A 21662-nucleotide genomic window follows, 5' to 3' on the forward strand; every position below is an offset into this window, starting at 1 on the left:
TCACCACCCTAGCTGTAGATGAGCTGAATTCAAACTGGGCCAAGCCTCAGATTGAGAATGAGCTCCCATATCTCCTAATATGGAAAGACAGAAGGCCCCTACTCCCTAAAAGGTTCAAGGAAACTAAACGTGTTTGGGAGGGACTAAACTGGCCTTGAAAAACTAATCAGATCTACAGCTTTGTCTACTAGCCAAAAAGATTCTGCCCTGGGTGGGGAGACCCCACCTTTATGATCTCTTCAGAGAACATCAGCTTCTCCTCCCAAAACCCTCATCCTGGAAAGTAGGAAGCTTTCAACAAAAATGTTAAGGGAAAAAGCGAATTCTGTCTCTAGCTCATTCCACTTCTGTCACTTAAGTCAAGAAACACAACACAGCAGGAACCCACAAGATGGAAGTGAAAAGCAAATTAATTTATAAAAAAAAAAAAGGAAATTTACAGAAGACTTAACAGAAGGTGCCGAGCCACAGAAGGGAAAGAATAAGTGTGGGTACATAAGAGGGCACATGGAAGAAGGGGCCCAGGTGGGAGGAGACGGGGTGCAGAGGGGAATGCTGGCTCCAGGGGGGCAGGTCCAAGAGTCAGCTTTGTCTTGACATCCAAGGTGAAGCAAGGAGCCGTATATACGGCAGTGGGGAGAGATGTTGGCAATAGCCGTCAGCTCTACATACCCTACCCCCCCCCCACATTTTTCTCCCTGCACCCCCGAGGTCCAGAGGTGATCGCTTGTAGAAATGAATGTTTCTGGTGGTCTTAATGGGGGAAAGGGCTGAGATCATAAAGGGAGGTGCTTTTAAGTGCTTTTTGTAAATTTCAGGCCATCTTCTGCCAACTCTACCTTTCATTCCGGCTGAGAAAGTCATTAAGTTTAGGGAGCTGGGATACAAACTCCAGTCCCCTCCTCCCCAACTATTTACTGAAGGACTCTAAACTCCCCACCTGACCCCACACACACATACACATACGCGCACACGCACACACTCTAAGCAGCCAATTGAAAAAACAAGCACACACATAACTGACATCTAGAGGGATTTGCCTAGCTGGGGACAGGAGGGGAAAGGTGGGGAGGGCCTAAAACAGTGACATTATCTGAGGAAGCAGCAGCAGTTTATTCTCAATGATCTGGGGAGTGGGGGTGGTGAAGATGGGGAAAGCAGGGAGCCCAGAGCCCACTGTCTCCCCTCTAGAGTTCGCTTTAGTACTCTCACCCTGTTCCTGTTCATCAGAACCGCCTCAACCTTTTTAATTTGAGGAAGGGAAGGGGGAAAGCTCTAATGTGTGGGCTTCCTCTCCCATTCCTTTCCCTTTAAAAGTGTTTTGAATTTATTATCTTTTTAAAAAATTCCACAAAGCTGCAGTAAGAGGGGGCTGCCCCCCTAAGAAGTGGTCAATCAGAACCTGGTATAAATACCCACACCCAATACCTCCCTACGAGCCCCTCTCTGGTACAGTACCCTCCTATCCCCTTCCCCAGACATTAGTAATCTCTTTTCAATAAAAGTCTCGATACAATCAGATAGAAATGTTGTGCCTTCCAGGCACAAGCAGACATGGTGGGGAATGGGGAAGATGACTTTCCTTACGTAGTGATGGGCTGTCCAGGCTAGGGAGAGGTCCGACTTGTAAAGGGGTCTGGGGGAGGCAGCACATTCTGTCCTTGGGGTGGGCAGGCTCTTGTTCCAGAAGGCCAAGTCTCCAAGCCAGGAATGGGCAGAGAAGAGGTGTCCTGCCGGCTCCTCACTGCGAAGGCGGCACTGGGGTGACCGTGCCTGGACTGGGAGCCGTAGGGTCTGGGGGTATTGGGGTGCCTGGGTCTGTGGAAAAGGAGTAGATCAATCAGCTGAACTGAAAGATGAGACTGAGGTTTAGGCCACTCCAGACCAAAACACAGCCAGGACATGAAGCTCACAGTGAATGGCTGAGTAGGCTCCTCGCCACCACCTTGCTCTCCATGGAGATGGTGGAAGAGGTGGCTGTACCCCAAATCTTCCCCTTGCTCTCCCAGGGAAATCCAATACATGACCTAGGTTAACCCTGGGTGTCCACTAGGAGCTGAAGCTTGGAGCAGCTAAATCTCTCATGAAAGGGTCAGGTGCTGGAGATATCGGACCATTTAACATGCAAATAAGGCGCTAGTCATGCAAATCAGTAACGTTTTCTGACAGGGCCCCTCTCTGACCCACGAGGAACAGAAACTAACTTCACCCCAGCTGTAACAGCCATGTCCCAGGCAGCCTGGGTGGTGGACCCCAAGACTACCAGTCTGGGGAGTGGAGGAGTATTAGAGGGTCTCCTCCTGTGTTTGATATTACCAGAGTCAGGATGCAGCAAGGAATGGGAAGCTCTGGTCGGTCACTGATCTCCTTCCTAGTTGACCTGGATCCCACCACACTCCCTCATGCCACCCTTTCTTTCCCCCAGTCCCCTCCTGGTCCCTTCTCACCTGGCAGCGGGCTGGCACTGGGCATGAAGTTGCCCTGAACAGCTGCCACAATAGCAGGGCTCTGGGCTGCAGCGGATCCCAGCCCCGGCCCGAGAGGCAAGGAGGATGGCATGGTGGTGGTCGCCGGCAGGTTAGGATGTAGAGGGCTCGCCATGGGCACAGGCAGGTTAGGTGGGGGGAGGGTTCCCAGGGCAAATGGGGCATGGTGGTGGTGCCCATGCAGGTTAGAAGGAGGGGGGAGGTTAATATTGATGGAATCAGCTAGGCTACTAAATGGGATGATGGACGACGGAGGAGGAGGAGGCGGCATGCTGAAAGGCAAACCCAAAGGAGCATTACCGGCCACACTTGGGTGCCCACTGCCTGGCACTGCCCCCGGTATCATTGAGGGAGGAGTTTGTTGGCTGGGGAACGGTGAGGGGCCTAGAAAAGAAAGAAGAGGATGTTAGGAGTCTCACACTATTTTCTAGCCAGTTTGCTTGGCTGAGATTCCCCATTCTCTCCTGTATTGCATCTTTCCCTTTCCCGCCATGAGGGCAAGGGGCAGCTATCTCCATGACTTCCCTCCATAGGATTATAGTGGAAAGAATGTTGACCAGTCGAGGATGGTTCCCAGAATCCCTCAGAACCTCAGTTTTTTCATAACGTTCGCATACCTACCTAAAAGTTACTGTCATAAGACAGATGTTGTGTAAATGTCTATTATTATTCGGTTTATAAGGAATGGGGCTGGGTGCTGCCAAATGTTGAGAGCAGATAAAGCACTTGCCAGTGAGTGACCTCTACTGGCCTACAGATGAAACGTGACTTGACCACTCTACATATACTTGGGCTCAGCCACTTAATTCCCTTTCCCCAGGCCCTACAGAGGGGGATTTCAAATATTTAGCTAACATTCAGGGTTCTCCAAAGGACAGTGGCCTCAGATGTGCCACAATCCCACCACCATCATGAAGTCAAGCAGTTCAGGGCCCCAAGTTGATCAGAACTCACCGTGGGGTCCAGTGGGGGGTGCTCCAGGCGGGACGGTCCCAGGCTGGGGAGCTCCAGCTGGCTGTAGCTGTTGTGACCCTGAGGATGACCCTGTCTGTCCCATCTGTTCAGTGGGGGGCCCGCTAGCAGCAGAGGTAGGGGCCACAGAGGGTGGAGCCACAGCCAAGCTGTGGGCAGGGGGTGGCACAGAGGCCCCCGTGGGTGGTAGTGGCTGGGAGCCAGGGGGTAGGTTTTGGGGAGGCTGCTGTTGCTGTTGGTGCATTTGCTGGAAATGCTGCTGCCGAGCCCTCATCTCTGCGTACTTGAGCTGCTCCATGTGGAAGGCCTGTCTGTCAGCCAGCAGCTGCTGCCTCTGGTACTCCAGCTGTCAATGTTATTTGGGCATCATTATTCCAGCCCAGGCGACGGCAGAAGCAACACCCTGCCACCCCTATTACATGGTCTTAGAGTGGCTTCCGAGTCATTCAGCAGATCAAATCCAAAGCCCTAGGCCCAACTGCCCAGGCATCTCCCTCAACTGTGCTTATGACACCAGAGCATATGACAGTCCTTTGTGGTGGTCCCTCCTCCCCCGCTAGACCCCAGGAGTTCCATGAAGGTGGGATCGGGTCTCACCCAAACCTTGCATTTGCCAGCACCTAGCACAGGGCTTTGCACATGGGGTTTCATATTTGTAGAATGAGAGAAGACCTGAATAAATTGCTCTTCATCTCACTAGGTTCCCTTCTTACATTTCTTCAGCCTAGCTCAGCCAATTCGCATGCCATGTTTTACATGTGACTTATTCATTCTTCCTACCCTCTGGTCTCTTTAAAATGTCACTACTAGGGTTTAGGTCTGTTCTCTCTCTCTCCTCTCCCACTCCCACCCCCCCATACAACAACACTGGGCCTCTCCGTCTTTCCAAGACTGGAGTGCAAAGGGCTTCCTCACAGGCCTAATCCCCTACTGGTCTGCAAGGAGCTGTGATCTACTCCACTCCCAGCCTGGGCCAGTTTTCCCATCCTGAGGCAATCTGTTGGGCCCTTGCTTTTGGGGGCTAGTCATATAGGTCCCAGACTTGGTGTAGATGGCTAGTCAGCCCAGCCTCCTGCAGCTCAGAGATCCACCAGCTTTAGCCTCCCCAGCAGCTGAGATGACAGGCATGTACTATGCCACTCTACATGGTACTATATACCATGCTCAGCTGTTTGTCCCCTTTTTCAAAACCTTTCGGGGGCAGCTAGGTGGCACAGTAGATAAAGCATCAACCCTGGATTCAAGAGGACCTGAGTTCAAATTCGACCTCAGACACTTGAAACCTACTAGCTGTGTGACCCTGGGCAAGTCACTTAACCCTCATTGCCCCAGGGAGAAAAATAAAACCAAAACCAAACAAAAAACCCTAATTCAAAGATCCCTGACCCTAGGAAGCTTCAATCACCAATCCACAAACATTTATTAAGTAAGTCCCTTCACTGTGCTAGCTACTGTGCTTGGTGGTGCAGCTACAAAGACAAAAACCAGAACGGTTCCTCATCTCAAGAAGGGCAACATACACACATATGAGTATGTGCAAAAGGAACATAGCACAGTTTGACAAGGAAGGCCCTGGAAGGACTAGGAAGGGCTTCATTAAAGGCACCTGAGCTTTGCTTTAAAGGCCCCCCCCACTCTGATCTCATCTAAACTCTATGAACTGGTCTTCTTGGGACTCATCTACTTAATATATTCATTTGCATCCTAGTACTCTATATGCATAGATCATTTTTGGTGCCATTCCTTTATCTTCTCACAAAGGCCATCGTTGCTTCCCCTGGTTACTCTTTCATCATTGCCCCTTCAGCTCCTTCCCCGGCTCTGGTTCTCAACATTAATCCCCCCACACACCCTTTCTCCACCCCCAAGCCCATGGCCCTTTCTTCATTCACCTGCACTCTCACACCCACTGCCTCACTTTCCTCTTAGCTGCCTGGGGTCGACTTTCCCCTGCTCTGGCCTCGGTTACTCTCCACATTTCAGGAGCCCTGCCAGACACCGTTTTCTCTCTGCTCTACAGCTTCACTTCCTGTCCTAAACTGAGACACTGGCTCAATGATGGGGGTGCTTCCAGAGCTCCTGCTGAATCCCTGGGGGAGGCTACTCACGGCCTCTCGCTCCCGGTCCATGATAGTCTCCAGCTCTTCAAAGTGCCGAAGTTTGATCTCCAGCTTCTTCATCTGAGTCTCCACCAGCAGGGCTACCAGGGACTTGATCTTCCTTTCCTCAACTGCAGCCAAGTGCTGGGGAAAGGGCAGAAGAAGTAACTGTGAGGCGTTCATTGGAGAGACCCCAAGAATTACAAAGACAAGAGAAACTCTGGCAACTTCAAAGAGGTCACCAACTAGCCACACTTCTGTTTCAATATAGAGTTAAAAGATATGATGAAGTCCAAGAAAAGAACAAAAACAACAACTCCTAAACTGAAAATAGAAGCATTAAAGAAAAGTTAAAAGAGACTAAATTATTTAGGAGAGAGAAGTAACCAAAGTACCCAGAATATAAGGGTTGGTCTACAAATGATGGTCACCTAGTATTCCCCATCTCTATTAAGGATAAAGAGGAAATGGTAGCAGAAAGGAAGGAGATGGGAGAGCAAAAGGATTTCTTGTGAAGAGTTGTGAAGAGAGCACAGAATGTCAGCTCCCTCCCCAGATAACCTAAAGCAAAAGTGAGCCCTAGACAACTCAGGCTCGTTGTGCTGGGAATTTAAGCTCCTGTAATTTGAAGGCCCTGGAGACCTTCAGACCAATGCCTCACCTTGGCTTTTACAGCAGCCGCTGCCAAGGCAGCAGCAGCTGCGGTGGAGAGGTTGCCTTCACCAATGTCCCGCTCTACCTTGGTTTTCCTCTCACCCTCAGCCTCAACCACATCCTTTAGCACCTCCTCCTGCCCTTCCTTTGGATCCTTCTCTTTTTCCTGGTCTGCTTGAAATCGGAAAACAAAGAGAAGTGAATTCCATGGGTCCCCAGCATTCCTTTCTAGACTCTTGATCCACCATCCCAAAGCCTCACCCATGGAGTCCCCATCACTCTTCTCCAACTCTTTCTCGATGTCGCCTTCCTTCCCCTTCTCTTCCTCCTTTTTAGGTGCTTCGCTTGGTTTATCCTTTACTTCTTCCTCTGTGGTAGCACCTCCTTCCCGTGGTTCCTGAAGTCCCGATGAAAAAAGGGGACAGAAATAGCATCTGTCAATACAAGTCTTAATCTTGTATGAATATTGTCATACCCTGACTTGGGTATTAAGTTTATTCCTCTGCCTTCAGAGAGGATGATGTGGGGACAGGAGACATATCACACACTACTTCATGCCAATTCCACTTGCTTTCTGCCTCATCGTCTAGCCAGAACACCATACCAAGAGGTCAGTGCGGCTGTACCTTAGGCTCTTTCTTCTCCTCTGCAACCTGGCCTTCTGCCCGAGTCTCATCAGAGCCACTTTCTTCTGTAAGAAGGGGAAGGAAAAATAAGCAATGTGACATGCATAGTTAGTGTCCAGTCACAACTGCAGGCTGAGGACAAGTGAAGGGGTGTCACAGTGGGTAAGGAAGTCTTTAGAGAAAACAAAGCACGCCAGCTCCCGATGCATTGCCCACAATGATACTGAAAGGAGGTGGCCTTACCAATCCGATCAGGTTCATCGGAGGTGGTTCCCGCAATGCCGCTACTCTCCAAACCAAAGGACGGGTCGGCCTTGCCTGTCATTTTGGCTGCTTCCTCCACCTTGCGAACGTGGGCCTCCACCAGGGCTGTGGGAACCTCCTCTTTCATCTTGGAGAACTCTTCTGCAATGCCCAGAAAGGACAAGTGGTGGGCCATGTCATTAACCTCAACAGCCTCGAGTGTCTTCCCCACCCCAGAGGGAAAGATGAATACAGGTATTACTCTGAAAGACTCTGTGCAGAGTCCATCTGTTTGGCGCCAGTGGTGCACGGGGGTCAGACAATCTTTGATGTAACTGGCTGGGGGAAGAGGCAGAGAACAACCCCTCTACATTACCTAAGGCTGACTTGGCAGCAGCAGACGCCACTCGGGGGTCAACCACAGAGGCCAGGAAGGCAACAGTGCTCATGACGGGGTTACCAGACTGGCTGAAGGGGATAGGCTGGTAGGCAAGGGGCCCGAGGGAGGCCTCCGAGTCCTCTAGGTACGGGTCCTCAATGGGCAAACGGAGGAAGTGCAGGATGCATTCATCTTGTGTGCGACTCCCTACGTGCTCTGACACCTTGTTCCAGTCATCTTTGTACATCTCCAGTGCCTGAAAATGGGGAAAGCCATGACTTAGCTAAGCTTCCTTTCCTCTCTGTCAGCACCAAGAAAGGGGGATGAAGAACAGGAGACAGTTCTCCATTTTGGATATCAACATCTCTTCATTGATTTGTTGATGGATTCATGGTTTGAACTCTGATTGCTAGAGTTCTCAAGTCTGGAAGGGGAGAAATCTGCAGTAAGAGCCAAGGTTCAGGACAGGACACAAGGCTCTCAGTGCCCCAATTACCTCCAGAAGAAGTAGCGTCTCCTGTTCTGTCCACTCACGGGTTGCACTGGCTGCGGCTTTGCTCTATAGGGGATGCAGGAAAGGATAAAAGGAAAGAAGACAGGATCTATACGAGGAGGCGGGCTTCTATTATCGATTCCCATTCAATCCACATGCTGGTCCCCTCTCTGTCCCTGCTCCCCACCCTGAGTTCCAAACCTTGGAGGGTACATTCTTTTTGGTGTACATGTCTGTCCGTAGTCCAAAATTCTGCATGTCTGTTGGTTTCTCTTTGCCTTTGTCAGGAAAGTTGAGCATTTGCTGGGAAGCTGAGGTCTGCTGTTAAGAGGGAAGATCAAGCAAAGACAGGGCAAAGTGAGAAGGGAACAGAGAGCTTCCTGTGCAAGCTCCATGCTAATAGAGAGGTTTGTTTTCCTTTCCCACTATTTCAGTACTTCATGTTTTCATATCCCTTCCCTCTGAGGAAGGCCCCTCTTTCCTACTTCATGAGGGGTCAGCAGAAAGTTAAGGGGTGCTATACTCCACCTACCAGCTCTGGCTTCCCCTTAGCTGTCTCCGGTACCAGGTCATCTAGCTCTTTGCCTTTTCGCCCAGCCTTGTTGTCAGCATCAACTTGGCGGCCCTGGTAGACAAAGCTTGGTGTCATGGGGACTAGGCCCATTAAATGGTGTGGAGTGCGCAGGAAGTGGGGACAGTTTTCCCTACTCCGAGCAATGTTGCCTCTTCATTCCGTCACCAACTTTACATGAAATAGTTAACATAATACTCATTTGTATAGGTTTTTCTATAGGTGTGCCTAGAGAACTGACCTATAAGTCCACACCGATTATATTCTTAGTTCTGGCTCCATGAATTTTATGCAGGGGAGCTTCTTTAGGCCCTTTTTATAGGTAACATGGAGATGATGTATCTACTTGCTCTTCTTTCCTCAAAGGGTTACTGTGAGACAGCTAAAATGCCTACCAATGAAAACATTTTAAAAGCTTTCTGTGAACTCTTTTTTATATTTTTATTTTTCCATACCTTTATCCTGTCCCCTCTACTAGTTAATCTGTCCCCTAAGGAACTTTTCCTTCCTTTGTATCTTCACGTAGTACAAAGATGATATTACACACATAGGGGCCTTATTTGCCTGGTCCTTTTTAACCCGGAGAGAAGATAATACTCTGAAAATACTGCTGGCCCACCAATCTACCCACTGTCAAAAACCAGAAATGGAAAGCCCCAGGAGTCCAGTTTGTTTACCCCCCAACCTATTCCCTTTAGCACCCCACTCCTACCTGGGGTGTCTTGGGCTGCAGTGGTACTAGCCCTGAGGGTGTGTCAGCTAGGACGTGGAAGTGAGAAGTAGGTGGGGGCCCCATGGGTGTTGGTCGGCTCTCTGCATCCACCTGGTAGTTGATTAGACCCCACTGTTCCAGGAAGGCATGGACCCTGTGAGGGCCAGGAGGCAGAGAAAGAGGTCATTCCAGGGCACTCACCAAAGCAGAGGGAGTGCTTTCTTTCTGTTTCTTCCCCTTCTTCCCCCCCAGTTCATCTACCTGGGGTTTCTACTTCTGCCCAGAGACACTGGAGGGCAACCTGGAATCAGGTCTGGCAAGGGAAACCAACATCCTCACTACCTTCTTTCACCAATCACAAGTCCTACCTCATGATGGCACAGACATCACCTGCCAGGTTCCGTCGGCAGGCAGTGGAGGTGAGGTACTCTTGAGGGTTCAGTCGGTAGGTGTCAATCATGAAGTTTCGATAGGCCAGGTATCTGGGGGAATGGAAGAGCTGGTAAAAGGAAAGCAGGATGAAGGGCAGGAGAAGGAAAACAACTCTTCCTGAGCAAGGAAGACAAGTTAAACTAAAGGGAAACAGAAGCCAAGTCAAATATAAGACTGCTACCAACCTTTAAAGTGACACACCCTTCCTATCTGCTGACAACAATCAGTAAACTACAAATATAAAGCAGTGTAATGCTAAGAGTGGAGATTACTCAATTATTAAATCACAGGCACAGGTGGAAGGGACCACAAAGACCACTGAATCCAATCCTCTCATTTTGTAGGTGGTTTTGCTTAACCATTTTTGGGGGGGGGGGCAGGGCAATGGGGGTTAAGTGACTTCCCCAAGGTCACACAGTAAGTGTCAAGTGTCTGAGGCCGGATTTGAACTCAGGTCCTCCTGAATCCAGGGCCGGTGCTTTATCCACTGTGCCACCTAGCCGCCCCCTGCTTAACCATTTTTAACAAATGATTTGGGCAGGGGGTATTCATTGGAAACTGTCGAAAATATACGAATAACATTTTTTTCAAAAAGTTAAGCTGAACATATCTTAGGATATGCAAGCTGAACACATCTCAATTACACCAAGTCTCAACCAATAGGAGACTGGTATAGCATTAGGGTTGGCCTGAGGAAAAAAATCCTGAAATGTGGAAATCTAAAATGGCCCAAGTCTTTGCTTTTGCACATTTCCCTTGTCACCCTTGAGAATCACTCTTTCACTCCTTTCTTCAAGGACCCAGTGTCTTCCTGGTCTTTCTTGGTTCTTTATCAAAACTTACTCTGAGAAAAATTCAATTCAACTAATGTATGTTAAGGAGTTGTAACAAGGTCTCACACTATTTTAGGTGCCATGGATAAAAAGATGAAAAAACAACATAGTCCTTCTTAAGGAATCTGTGATCTAATTGAAGAGTTGGTGTGAATGAGAATGATATAAGATAGAATGTCATAAAGGAAAAAAAGAGATCCAGGAAAGGGCTAAAAGAAAACTTAAGGAGGAAGAGATGACTTTCAGCTCAGGAAACAGCTAGAATAAGGGAGGCTTCAAAAAGCCAGAGATGAAAAGGGATGGAGGTAGCTTCCTTCAAAGCATAACAGAAGGGCTGCCTCATACTCAGAGCCTGTCCTGATTCCTCCAGGTGTTGATACTCTCTCTCCATCTTGGAAGGACTTTGTGTTAACTGTGACCCAAATATAAAGAAAGTTTCTTATGGGTAAGGACTTTGGGAGAAGGCTCAGCTGTCAGATATTTACTCTTTAGAATCAAGTCCATGCTGTTTCCTCTCTTGAAGGTCTTTGTATTCTTGTTGTTAGTTACAGAGTGAAGAGATTTGTCTGATGTTAAAGGAATCTCAAAGCAAGTATTAGAATGGACTTAGAGGAGCTAGGGAAGCCTTTTGGGAACTCTGACAACGCACCATTCAAGCCTATAGCTGAGACCGGCCCTAAACAACACTCTAGGTACAAAAACACTGACTCCCTCCTTCTCCCCCTCACCGCCCTTTACCCCTAGCACTAGAAGCACTGACACAGAGGGTAGAGGAAGAACAGAGGCTGAGGTTTCCTTACATCTCTGGAGTCTTGGATTTGTTCTTGCCATTGAAGAATTCTGGCAGAGCCCTCCTCTCAATAGCATGGACACTGTAGGGGAAAAAAAAGGAGGGTGGCTTTAAGAGAAGGAACTGGTGGATAAAGGGAAACTGCTGAGCAAAGCCTGGGTTAGGACATGGGGTTCAGAGCTAGAAGGGGGCTCATTAATCATAAAGTTCATCTCTTATTCTGAATATGAGGAAACAGATCCACAGAAATTAAGTGGCTTGCCCAAGGTCACACACACAGTAAAGGAGTGGACCAGAACATGAGGCAGACACAAGATCCCCTGACTCCAAATCCAGGGCTCTTTTCACTATACTGGGCAGAGGTAAAAGGAGTCAAAGTTGGAAGGAGGGAGGAGGGAGGTTAGGTGTTAGGGAGAACTTGTTGGCCTGAAGGCTATAGATGAGGCTGGGTGATCTTTCAGTTTGGGGTTTTTTTGCAGGACAATGAGGGTTAAGTGACTTGCCCAGGGTCACACAGCTAGTAAGTGTCAAGTGTATGAGTCTGGATTTGAACTCAGGTCCTTCTGAATCCAGGGCCGGTGCTTTATCCACTGCACCACCTAGCTGTCCCCTGGGTGATCTTTCAGAACAGGAAACTGTTCTCTTCTAGCTGGGTTAGAGCAGGGGCTCCAGAAGATGTTAACAGACTAAAAAGATAGAGATTCACCAAGAAGTTGAGATGCTAGTACCTATTATAGTCAAACCAGGCTGCATAGCTAGGGATGATGATGTGGTGAGTCTGTTCGGTCACATTGTCTTCATGAAGGTCAGGGTTCTTGGCCTGTTCGCCCTTGTTGCCAGTGCTGCTCTCATCCTCATCCTGGAAGCATGGAGACTGCTGACTATGTAGCACTTCCTTCCCTTTACCATCTCCCATTTCTCCCCCAATCTTGGGAGGTGAACATTTGAGACAGGGAATGAGGACAAGTAGCTAAGGGCTCCAGGGCCTTAAAAAAGTCAGAGGTTTGAAGAGGAACTATGATTTGCCCTAATTCTGGATAGTAAGAATCTTTGTAATCCCACAGTTATCATTGCTGTTGTTATTATTGTTCCCACCTTGCCTGTGGTCTCCATGCTCTCATCCTCCTGTTCATCTGGAGAAAAAAAAAAAGAGTTGAACATGGTGTGAAGGTTAATCTCCTAGTATCAGGAGAATAAAGACAATGCCCAAGGGATCCTCAGAGCTGAGCAAACTCACTTTCAGCAGAGGCGGGTAGCCCGGCCCTTAAAAGGCCCTCCTCTCTCCCTCTCTTAAAGGAAACCACCCTTCTTACCAACAACCCCAGGTGCTTCTTCATTCCTGTGAGCATCTCCCTCCTTACCAAGATCAGTCATGGTGCCTCCTTTAACTGGTGCCGACTCTGAGTCCTTTTTGGTATTGACTATATTGAGATAGAACTATAATTTATTATACAGCTCAGGGTTCGACCAAGCCTTTCTTCTTCATCAATCATCACTAACATTTGTACAATGCCTACTCTGTGCCAAGTATTTTACAAGTATTATCTCAGCTGATCCTCACAATAACCCTAAAAAGAAGGTGCCATTATTACCACTTTATAGATAAGGAAAATGGGACAAACAGGTTAAGTGACTTGCCCAGAGTCACACAGGTAGTTAAGTGACTGAGGTCTGATCTGAACTCAGGCCTTCTTGATTCCAGGCCCAACCCCATCCACTCTAGCTGCCCCTGTCCCTTTCATCAATAGCTCCTCAAATCCCACCTCCTTCATATCTTATTTAATTAGATAAAAACAACCTCTTCCATTCTAATTTGATCTAAAATGCACTTGCCTCAACAACTTTATTCTCTTCTCTGTGATATTCTTCTCAGTCCATCTGTCTGTCCTAAGGACTACAAACCCTTAAATGGCAGGGACTAAGTCTGATTACTCCACAGAGCACAGCATCCCACACAAAGGATGGGGGATTCTCAACGTGAATGAAAGCTCTAACCACCAGCTCTATCTAAGGGATATTTAGGCAGAGGGGTCTAGGCATGGTGGCAGAAAGTTAGGGAAAGAGAATGGAAGCCAGGAACCCAGGTGAATATTTACCTGTCTTGGGCAGTGTCACTTCCTCCACATTGGGGACTGGGGAGGGCTCATCCATGTCCTTGGTCAAATCCTCTTGTTCTTCTTCCCGATGCCCACGCTTTGACTTAGTATAAGGTGTTGAGGGGCTACATATGATAGAGAGAGGGAAGAGGGCAATTTCATCTTGGCAAAAGTTTCCAGAAAGATTCACAGGGAAGAAAAGCAGGAGCGAAGCTTCAAGAGAATCACTAGGTACAAGGAAAGCTTCCCAAACTGTAGGACAATGAAGGCTGGCACAAGTCTTTCATTTAGAGATCTGAGTTTGAGCGGGTTTTACTTTGGGCCAATGAGCAGAAGTGAGTCAGTCACATACCCCTTCTTCGCATTTTTCTTTTTGGCTTCAGGGGTTGGAGAAGGGGAGGGAGAGCGCTTTCTTTTCTTGTAGTTACTGCCCTTCTTGTCTCGCCTGTCTGAATCTGGGCTGTTCACCTGGATATGGGAAATTGGGGCCCATGTTAGAAGACAGCTTTACAGGAATGGGCACCCATTGTGGACATACTCAGAGGGGGATAAGGAAGCAAAGCATCTCACCTCATCCGTCAGTGTCTTAGCTGAGATCTTCTTACGTCGAGACACAGGGTTTTTGTCATCATTCACTTCATAGTCTTCTTCATTCATCCACTCATTGAAAGTATCTGTGTCCAGAATCCATTTTGCATGAACCTGTGGAGCAGAAGCCATGCTGAGTAAGGCCTATATGAGGCCTCCTCAACTTTCCAGTTTGCCCTGGGACACCATGAACCCAAATGGTTCGAATCTGGGGAGGCCTTGAGAATCTCTCATTTGCTCTCAAAGAGTAAGCCTGGACCTCCAAACAGGGCAAAAAGGAGAAATGCCTAGGGGCAGCTAGGTGGCGCAGTGGATAGAGCACTGGCCCTGGATTCAGGAGGACCTGAGTTCAAATCTGCCCTCAGACCCTTGACACTTACTAACTGTGTGACCCTAGACAAGTCACTTAACCCCAATTGCCTCAGGGGAAAAAAAAAAGGAGAAATGCCTTCCTCTAGGCCTGGAATGAATTTTCTCCCCATTTTCAATTGCTGAAATGCTTCTCTTCCTGCAAGGTCCTACATAGGTGTCCTCCCAGCTGAAAAATATTACTCCCCTTATATAGAATAATTACTTGCCTTCTCAGGGGGGAAGGAAGAAAGGGAGAGAATTTGGAACTCAAAGTTTTAAAAATAGATGTTAAAGGGGGCAGCTAGGTGGCACAGTGGATAGAGCACTGGCCCTGGAGTCAGGAGGACCTGAGTTCAAATTCTGCCTCAGACACTTAACATTTACTAGCTGTGTGACCCTGGGCAAGTCACTTAACCCCAACTGCCTCACCCCCCCCCCCAAAAAAAATAGATGTTAAAAATGTTTTTATGGGGGCTGCTAGGTGGTACAGGGGATAGATCACCAGCCCTGGATTCAAGAGGACCTGAGTTCAAATCCGGTCTCAGACACTTGACACTTACTAGCTGTGTGACCCTAGGCAAGTCACTTAACCCCAATTGCCTCACCTAAAAAAAAAAAATGTTTTTACAAGTAATTGGGGAAATATAAAGTACTTAATAAAGAAAATTGGGGTGGGGGGAGAAAAATATTACTCCCTATTCCTCAAAGTTTATGGGATTTTTTTTATCTGGACCTCTCCTTTGCCCTGTCATAGTTATTTGTGTATAGGTCATGAGCTGTCAAATTAGATTATAAAGTAAAGGGCTGGGATAGTTGTTTTCCCTCTTTTTATCCCCAATGTACCAAACACAGTAGGTGCTTAATAAATGTGTATTAAACCTGTTGCAATAGTTACCTTCCTTGGTTTCTCAGGTGTTGGTGCATCTTCCACAGAAGCTTCAATCTCACTTGCTGGAATCCAGGTGTCATAACTGTCATGGGAAAACCGAGCATGACATTGCACACAAATGAGGACTAAAGGAGGAGGAAATCACATACACTTTTCTTTTTATCTTTTAAGTTCCAAATAATTAATTCAAGACAAAGGGTTCTGAAAATCCCTCCAATGAGGATCACTGATTCTGAATGCCTCGATACCCTCCAGCTACCAGCCCCACCAAAGATGGCTGCATGCAGATGCTCTGTCCAATATTATGGGACTCCTGAGTCTGATTGATGTTCCTATAACCCCTTAGGGAGCAGGGCCAGATTCTTACCTGTCAGGATAGTAGCCCCAGTGCAAAAGAACTTGTTTGTCCCTCTTCATGACTGGCCGTACCCATTCCTCTGAGGGGACAGGGAAAGGAAGAAAAGGAGTGTGAGCTGGGAATATGGATGGAAAGGGAGAGAAAAGGGACCTAGAGATGAAGTTGAACCCCACTCCTGATACAGCAGGAGACTAGACAAGAGGAATGTCATGGAGTGGGGATCCAGGGACTGAAAAGGCCCTCTAAGTTCTTTCTCATCTGCCAAGTTTTTCCTGAGTGAAGGCGAGGAGCAGAGTGGTTTGTTTGATGAGGCTCTCTTCCTCAGTCTACAACCAACAAGCTGACCCTGGGTATGGGTCAGGCTAAAGCTTACCTTCCTCCAGATTCCCAGGAACAGGGCATACTATATGGGAGGCATTGTTCTTATCTTCAGTGACTGTTCCCTGAGATCAAAATAAATCAATACTATCAGGCAGGAAAAAGTAAATATGGTTCAGTCTCAATGATTTTCACTAATAGACGGAAGCATGGTTGTGTCCAAAATAAATGAAAGTCCAAGTCTCAATTGTGAATGGCTCCCTTAACACTGGATTTGCCTTTCTACAGGCAATTTTCTTTGGATGATATTTTAATTGTTCTAAACTCCCTAGGAATATATAAGTTCAGTGACAGAGGAAAGCAGCTAGAGATTTATTAGGTAGTAAGGAAAAACCTATAGAGGATTTAAATTTTTTTGACCTACCAAGAAGACAAACTATGAATGAAAAACTTCAGTCAACGTACTTAATTGCAAATACTTGTTCAGTGTTCTGTGTCAACTAGACATTTCACATACTATCTTCATATAATAAAGGTATAAGACTAACCCCTAGCTAGACTGGTGATATAGGTCCCAATTTTTGCTTGAGAATGGGCTGAATTGCTGGAAGAGGCTCAATGGCTTGAGTTTCCTCTTCTTCCTATTTCCTAAGGTAATGAGGAGGGCAGCTAGGACTAGCCTTGGGGTAGAAAATGTGAGCCCTTCAATGCTACTTCTTAGGAAGAAAGATTAGAAAGGAAAAGAGGCATGGGATTTCACAGGGGTGCCTCAGATGCATCTATTTACCTGGTGCCTTTTGATAATGTCCTTCAACTTCCCTAGCAGTTTAAGGTCAATTTCTGGGTGTAGGAAAATATTGGGTCGAGCCAAGCAGTTATTCTGTAGGAAGGACAAGCAGGCAGTTAGGTGGCTGGAGCACTCTAAATTCTCACTGCAGTATAAGGAAGGAGCCAAGGGGGATACTCTTAGATGTTACCTGAACAAGGGACTTCTCAATGGTCATGAACATTTCCACATTGCGGTCCATTCGGGATGGATTCTGGAAATCGTAACGCCGCCTTGTGGGAAGGCAAGAGCCCAGTGAGTGGCATGGCTCAGGCCTGGGGAGGGGGGTGGGGGGGGACACATGACTTCATAACTTGGGGAATTAAACAAGGTGCTAAAAGAGCTTCTAGCTGGCAGGCCCCAGGTTGCTGCTCCCAAGGCCAGCTGATCTGCAAGGCTCAGGCCCTCACCTGTTGAGATTTCCCCTGAACCCCACCCTCCTGCTAAGTCCTTTGGCTAGCCCACCTGCTATGTTTTCTCACCTTACTGTTGGGGGAAAACCTTAGCCCTTCTCCCCACTCCCAAACTAGGCATAGATTCCTCTCAGAACAGAAAGTATAAAAAATATATTTTACGCCAAAGGAGAAAGAAAATGACAGCTCAAAATAATCCCTGCTCTTCCACTAGGTCAAACCCACTGCCACTGCCACAGCCACAATGAAATGGTCACTACCATTCTTAGCCATCCCCCTTAAAAGACCCTGGGTGATCAGGAGGGTGGCCCATTCCCACCAAACTGAATCTAAAAAGACTCGGAAGATCTCTCACCATCCCTGGTCGCTCTTGAACTTGTAAGCAGCTGCAAGGATATGACATAGGGAACCTCCAGCTTTGAAATCTAGGAAACATTTGATCTGCAAAACCAGAAGTGGCATGTGGAATAAGCAGCTGAAGAGGGAGTGGTTAAAGCCACTTACTCCCTCCCCCCTTATTGCTTCACTTCAGAAAGCAAAGTACAGCAATAATATCTGCCCCTAAGCAGAGGGCATTTCTTCAACTATTATATCCCTTCACCAAATCCCTAGCTAGGGGTAGAGTAGCCTAAGGTACAGCGAGATATTCTGAGATAGCTATTGCCCAAATGTTGGCTGACTGAGCTAAGCCAGCAATACCCTAAGGTTGGTTGGGGAAGGACAGAGCTAGCCCTTAAGTGGCCTAGACCCCTCCCCAGGTTGTGGGGACACCCACTCCTCTTGGCCCCGTAGACTCACCGGAAGCTTGGTCAGTGGTGCGTTGCTCACGTGTTTGCCAAATACCTCCTCCTGGAACTGGAGCAACTGTACCACTAGGCTTGACAAGGACTTGTTGGTGGGTGGTTCAGCTTGGATATACTAAGGGAGAGAATAATGAGGTCTCCCATTATATCTCCCGCAATCCCTAAGCTTTTGAGAGAAGCCCCTAGTAGGGTGTTAAGGTCAAGTGGAGACATTCTGGAAGCCTCCCTCCTCAGACAACAGCTAGAAACTATTTGTGAAGGGAAGGCTGAAAGAAGGCACCTTCACCTACTTCTGAGAGCAGCTCAAAGAGCTCCAGGAGGTAAAAATCCTGCTGCCAGTAAATAACTGATGTTTAGTACTGAGTGCCCAAGGGGGAAGATTTCCTTCTCTTTCTCCAGTTTCGCCCTGCAATGTGAGCTGCCAGGACCCTCTTATCTTGGTGCCACAACAGTACTCTGGGTCATAAAAGCCTCAGGCTTTATGGAATCCAGCCTATGTGGAGGGGAGGGGAGGGAAGGGGAGGGAAGAAGGCAGAGGAGAGAAAGAGAGCTCTTCAGGGCTCACTGAACAGGATAAGGCTGTCTACTAACTTGTGGGAACTTATTCTGGGGAGGAGGGAGAGATGAAAATCTTGGGCAAAATTACTTATTAAGAAAGGCAGGCCAAATGGGACTGTGGGGGTCTGTTTGTATAGATCCTCTAGATGATAATAATGATACAAGGAAGATCTTACTTCTATCCTGCCTAATAGAGAAATGGCAGGCAAAAAGGTCTACTATCACTGAACAAACTAACCTAGATCCAAGCCCTGGTAAGAAGGCAGGTACCCTAATATCTGTAGGCAACAATCCTGGACTTTTTCAAACATCCCCATACAATACTTCTCTCCAGGAACTCTCTAATCTTGAAACTCATGTTAAACTGAACGTCTAGGATTTCTTTTAACCTTCTGACCCCAGTTTCCTCCACCCCAATCACATTAGACAGCATCCTAGTCAGTGGGAGGCAGGGAGAATAGCTCCAGGGGAAGGAGAGGTCACAGAAGGGAAAGGTAAATGACAAAAACCCAGGAGTATAAAAGCCCCATAAGATCACAGGCAATCAATTCTTCCCAGAATCCACTAAGCCCCCAGTTTATTCTCCCTCCCAAAGGTCAAAGGTAGTAACTGCCTGGGAATCTGAGCCCCACGCAGGGTACAGACAAGCAACAGACAGAGCAGCTGACTGTCAGGATTCTGACACCTGGAGAGACCCCAGAGAACAAGGTTAGCTTGTATCCAAAATGTATCCAAGAACTTGAGGAAAAAGGTTTCACAGACCAGAGCTTTCCCAACAGTACCACCACTTCAACCTCCAACAGGAAACAAGGATGGGTAGGGAGAACTGGAAAGCCAGAAAACCAAGAAGAACCCTCCCCCCCCCCCCCCCAACAACAATCAACCCTTGCCTTCCTCCTTGGAAGAAAGAATGGGCAGGGTGAAGAGAAAAGGAGCAGATTCTTCCCTGAGAATCTGATTATAGGGAGAGAACACAATATATAGGTAGATGCTGTCCTTTTATCAGCCTTCCACACAAAGAACACAACCAGGAATGGGCCATGGAAGGGGGAGATAACATTCCAGACCTTTTGTTCACTCCCTTACTACCTCCAGCCTTGGGTAAAAGGGTGCGCCTGGTCTCAGCACTGGGACCTCAAGTCCAGATGAGGCCAGGAAGGGAGATTTCATGGTAAATGCTGAGGGAGCCTGGAAGGAAACCACGACCTCTCTCCTCTGGCTTCCCAAACAGGCAATGAGGTCCCCTTATACGGAGGCAAGCCAGACAGGTAACAGCACGGAGGTCCTTTCCCAGGCCAAAGAGCAGGAGCGAGGCCTTCCCTGCGGGTGTCTACTCCGGTGCTTTTCATCATTGCCTTCTCCCAATACTATACACACACAAAGCCTGGGGAGGCCTCAACTCCCGCAGCCCCTCCTGCAGCCCCCCAAGCTCCTGGGCACCCGGGCTGGCACGGGGGAGTATCCACTCGGCTTCTTCCTTCTCTCTCTCCCTGGCTGGCTCCTGTCTTTCTCGAGAATTTTAAAATGAACCACAAAGAGGAAGATGATGGTGTTAATAATATTTTCATAGCGCTTTATGTTTTGCAAAGCGCTTTACATGTGTTATCTCAGTGGATGGTGGTGATGGGGGCCAATGGAACCAGGGACATTGGACTGGGGGGAGGGGGCGGCTGGGGGACGGGGAGGGAATCAAACAAATAGAAGAAAACATGGGTGGGGGGGCATGAGGTCTAGGAATAAGGAGGGGGGCAAAAAAAACGGGGGAGGGGGTCAGGGTCATGGAGAGAGGGAGGAGGGAGCAGTGGGGAGCGGTGGGGCGGGGCGGGGAGCAGTGGAGCACTGCAGAGAGGGGTATGGGGGAGAGGGGACAGTAGGGAAGGGGGACAGCGGAGGAGGGAGACAGCGGGGGAGGGGACAGCGGGCGGAGGCGCGCGGGGCCGGGCCCTACGCCTCGAGGTTGGCCCTCAGCATGTGGGGGTCGCGGGAATCCCCACGGTGGGGGGCGGCGGGGGGGGGGCGTCCAAGCATCGCCCTTTGTCGCGCCCGGGGCCCCGGCCCGGCCCGGCCTGGCCCGGCGCGCTGTGCTCAGGCCCGTACCTTCTTGTAGTTCTTGCCGAGCCAGAGCCGCACGTTATCAAACTGGGTCACGGTGTCTGCGGCCTCGTAGTACTTCACGTTGGGGCCGCCATCCTTCTTCCGCACCGCCATCTTCTCCTGGCTCCCCCCCCCAGCTGCCGCCGCCGCCGCCACCGTCGCCGCCGCCACCGCCCGCCCCGCTCCCTCGCCTCGCCTCCTCCTCCGCCCGCCGCCCGCAGCCGCCTGGGCCCAACGCAGCGCCCCCTGCCGGGCCCGGCCGAAGTGGTGCGGGCCCACGGGAGAGAAGGGGAGAGTAACGGGGGGGGGGGCGGTTCAGTGAAGGGCTGGGGGAGTCACAGAGCGGGGGTCAGTGGAGGGCGGGGGGAATGACGGAGGGGCTTGGGGGGGGAATGGCAAGGGGAGTGAGGGAAGGGGGGAGTGACGGAGGGGAATCAGTGGAGGGTGGGGAAGGAGTGACGAGGGAAGCAATGAAGGGCGGGGGGAGTCAGTGAAGCAGTGTTGGGGGGCTCAGTGAAGGGTGGGGGTGATGACAGAGGGGTCACTCTGAGGGTCAGGGAGAGCGGAGAATGACAGGGTCACTGAGGGACGGGGGAGGGAGGGACAGGGGAAGAAGGGGCGGGGGTAGTGACAGAGGGTGGTCTTTGAGGGGCAGCGTCGAAGGTCAGTGAGGGGAAGGAGGGGTCGAAGCTCTTCCGTGAGGAGAAAGCCGTTCTCTCTTGTCGGGGAAGCCCCTCTCGGGCGTTCTAGCCCCTCCAAACCCTTGCCTCCCCCAGCTCCCAGTGACGTTCCCTCCCCCCCGATGAGCCCCCACGTTTCAACCACGCCCCCGGGCCGCCCCCTCGGACCCTCTTTCCCTCCGACGCCGCCCCACTTCGGGCCGATCCCGGGCCCCGCCCTTTCCTGAGGGGATTCCCGGGTCCTCTCTCTCAAACTTTGGAGAGAAACCGCGGAGAGTGAGGGGTGAGGGGGTGTCTGGATCGAAAAGAGAAAAAGACATTTTCTCTCCGGGCTCGAAACCCTTTCCGCGCCGCTGGCGACCCTTCCTATAAGCGCGTGGCAAATACTCAGCTCGGGA

The 21662-nt window shown here is 49.3% G+C and overlaps 1 protein-coding gene across 9 annotated transcripts; it reads right to left on the bottom strand.

Moving 5' to 3' along the window:
• Window positions 1-392: 392 nt before the first annotated feature.
• On the bottom strand, window positions 393-20754 carry SMARCC2 (SWI/SNF related, matrix associated, actin dependent regulator of chromatin subfamily c member 2). 9 transcript variants are annotated; one of them, XM_043969002.1, is made up of 29 exons: window positions 20588-20753; window positions 17928-18047; window positions 17485-17570; window positions 16868-16949; window positions 16678-16770; window positions 15946-16015; window positions 15582-15651; window positions 15221-15296; window positions 13957-14088; window positions 13739-13854; window positions 13387-13511; window positions 12652-12711; window positions 12386-12423; window positions 12019-12149; window positions 11301-11372; window positions 9604-9717; window positions 9236-9389; window positions 8485-8577; window positions 8154-8273; window positions 7956-8018; window positions 7457-7715; window positions 7081-7242; window positions 6838-6902; window positions 6473-6608; window positions 6219-6385; window positions 5567-5701; window positions 3441-3804; window positions 2448-2870; window positions 393-1818 (listed from the first exon to the last, which is right to left on the bottom strand). In XM_043969002.1, the coding sequence occupies exons 1-29, from the start codon at window positions 20696-20698 to the stop codon at window positions 1742-1744; spliced, it is 3714 nt and encodes a 1237-aa protein (XP_043824937.1). In that variant the 5' UTR covers window positions 20699-20753; the 3' UTR covers window positions 393-1741. The 9 variants fall into 9 exon arrangements, with proteins under 9 accessions (XP_043824937.1, XP_043824936.1, XP_043824944.1 ...); XM_043969001.1 differs by having other exon boundaries at window positions 16868-16991; XM_043969009.1 differs by having other exon boundaries at window positions 2787-2870; window positions 8154-8270; window positions 20588-20752.
• Window positions 20755-21662: the final 908 nt, after the last annotated feature.

This window comes from Dromiciops gliroides, chromosome 5 (assembly GCF_019393635.1).
Source record: "Dromiciops gliroides isolate mDroGli1 chromosome 5, mDroGli1.pri, whole genome shotgun sequence".
Classification (NCBI taxonomy): domain Eukaryota; kingdom Metazoa; phylum Chordata; class Mammalia; order Microbiotheria; family Microbiotheriidae; genus Dromiciops; species Dromiciops gliroides.

Coding starts and splice junctions, on each gene's coding strand:
- SMARCC2 (XM_043969001.1), bottom strand. CDS start 20,698: ATGGCGGTGCGGAAGAAGGATGGCGGCCCCAACGTGAAGTACTACGAG. Junction 14,089..15,220: donor CACCTGAGAAACCAAGGAAG/GTAACTATTGCA, acceptor TCTGCTCCACAG/GTTCATGCAAAATGGATTCT. Junction 6,386..6,472: donor GAGTGATGGGGACTCCATGG/GTGAGGCTTTGG, acceptor TCCGATTTCAAG/CAGACCAGGAAAAAGAGAAG.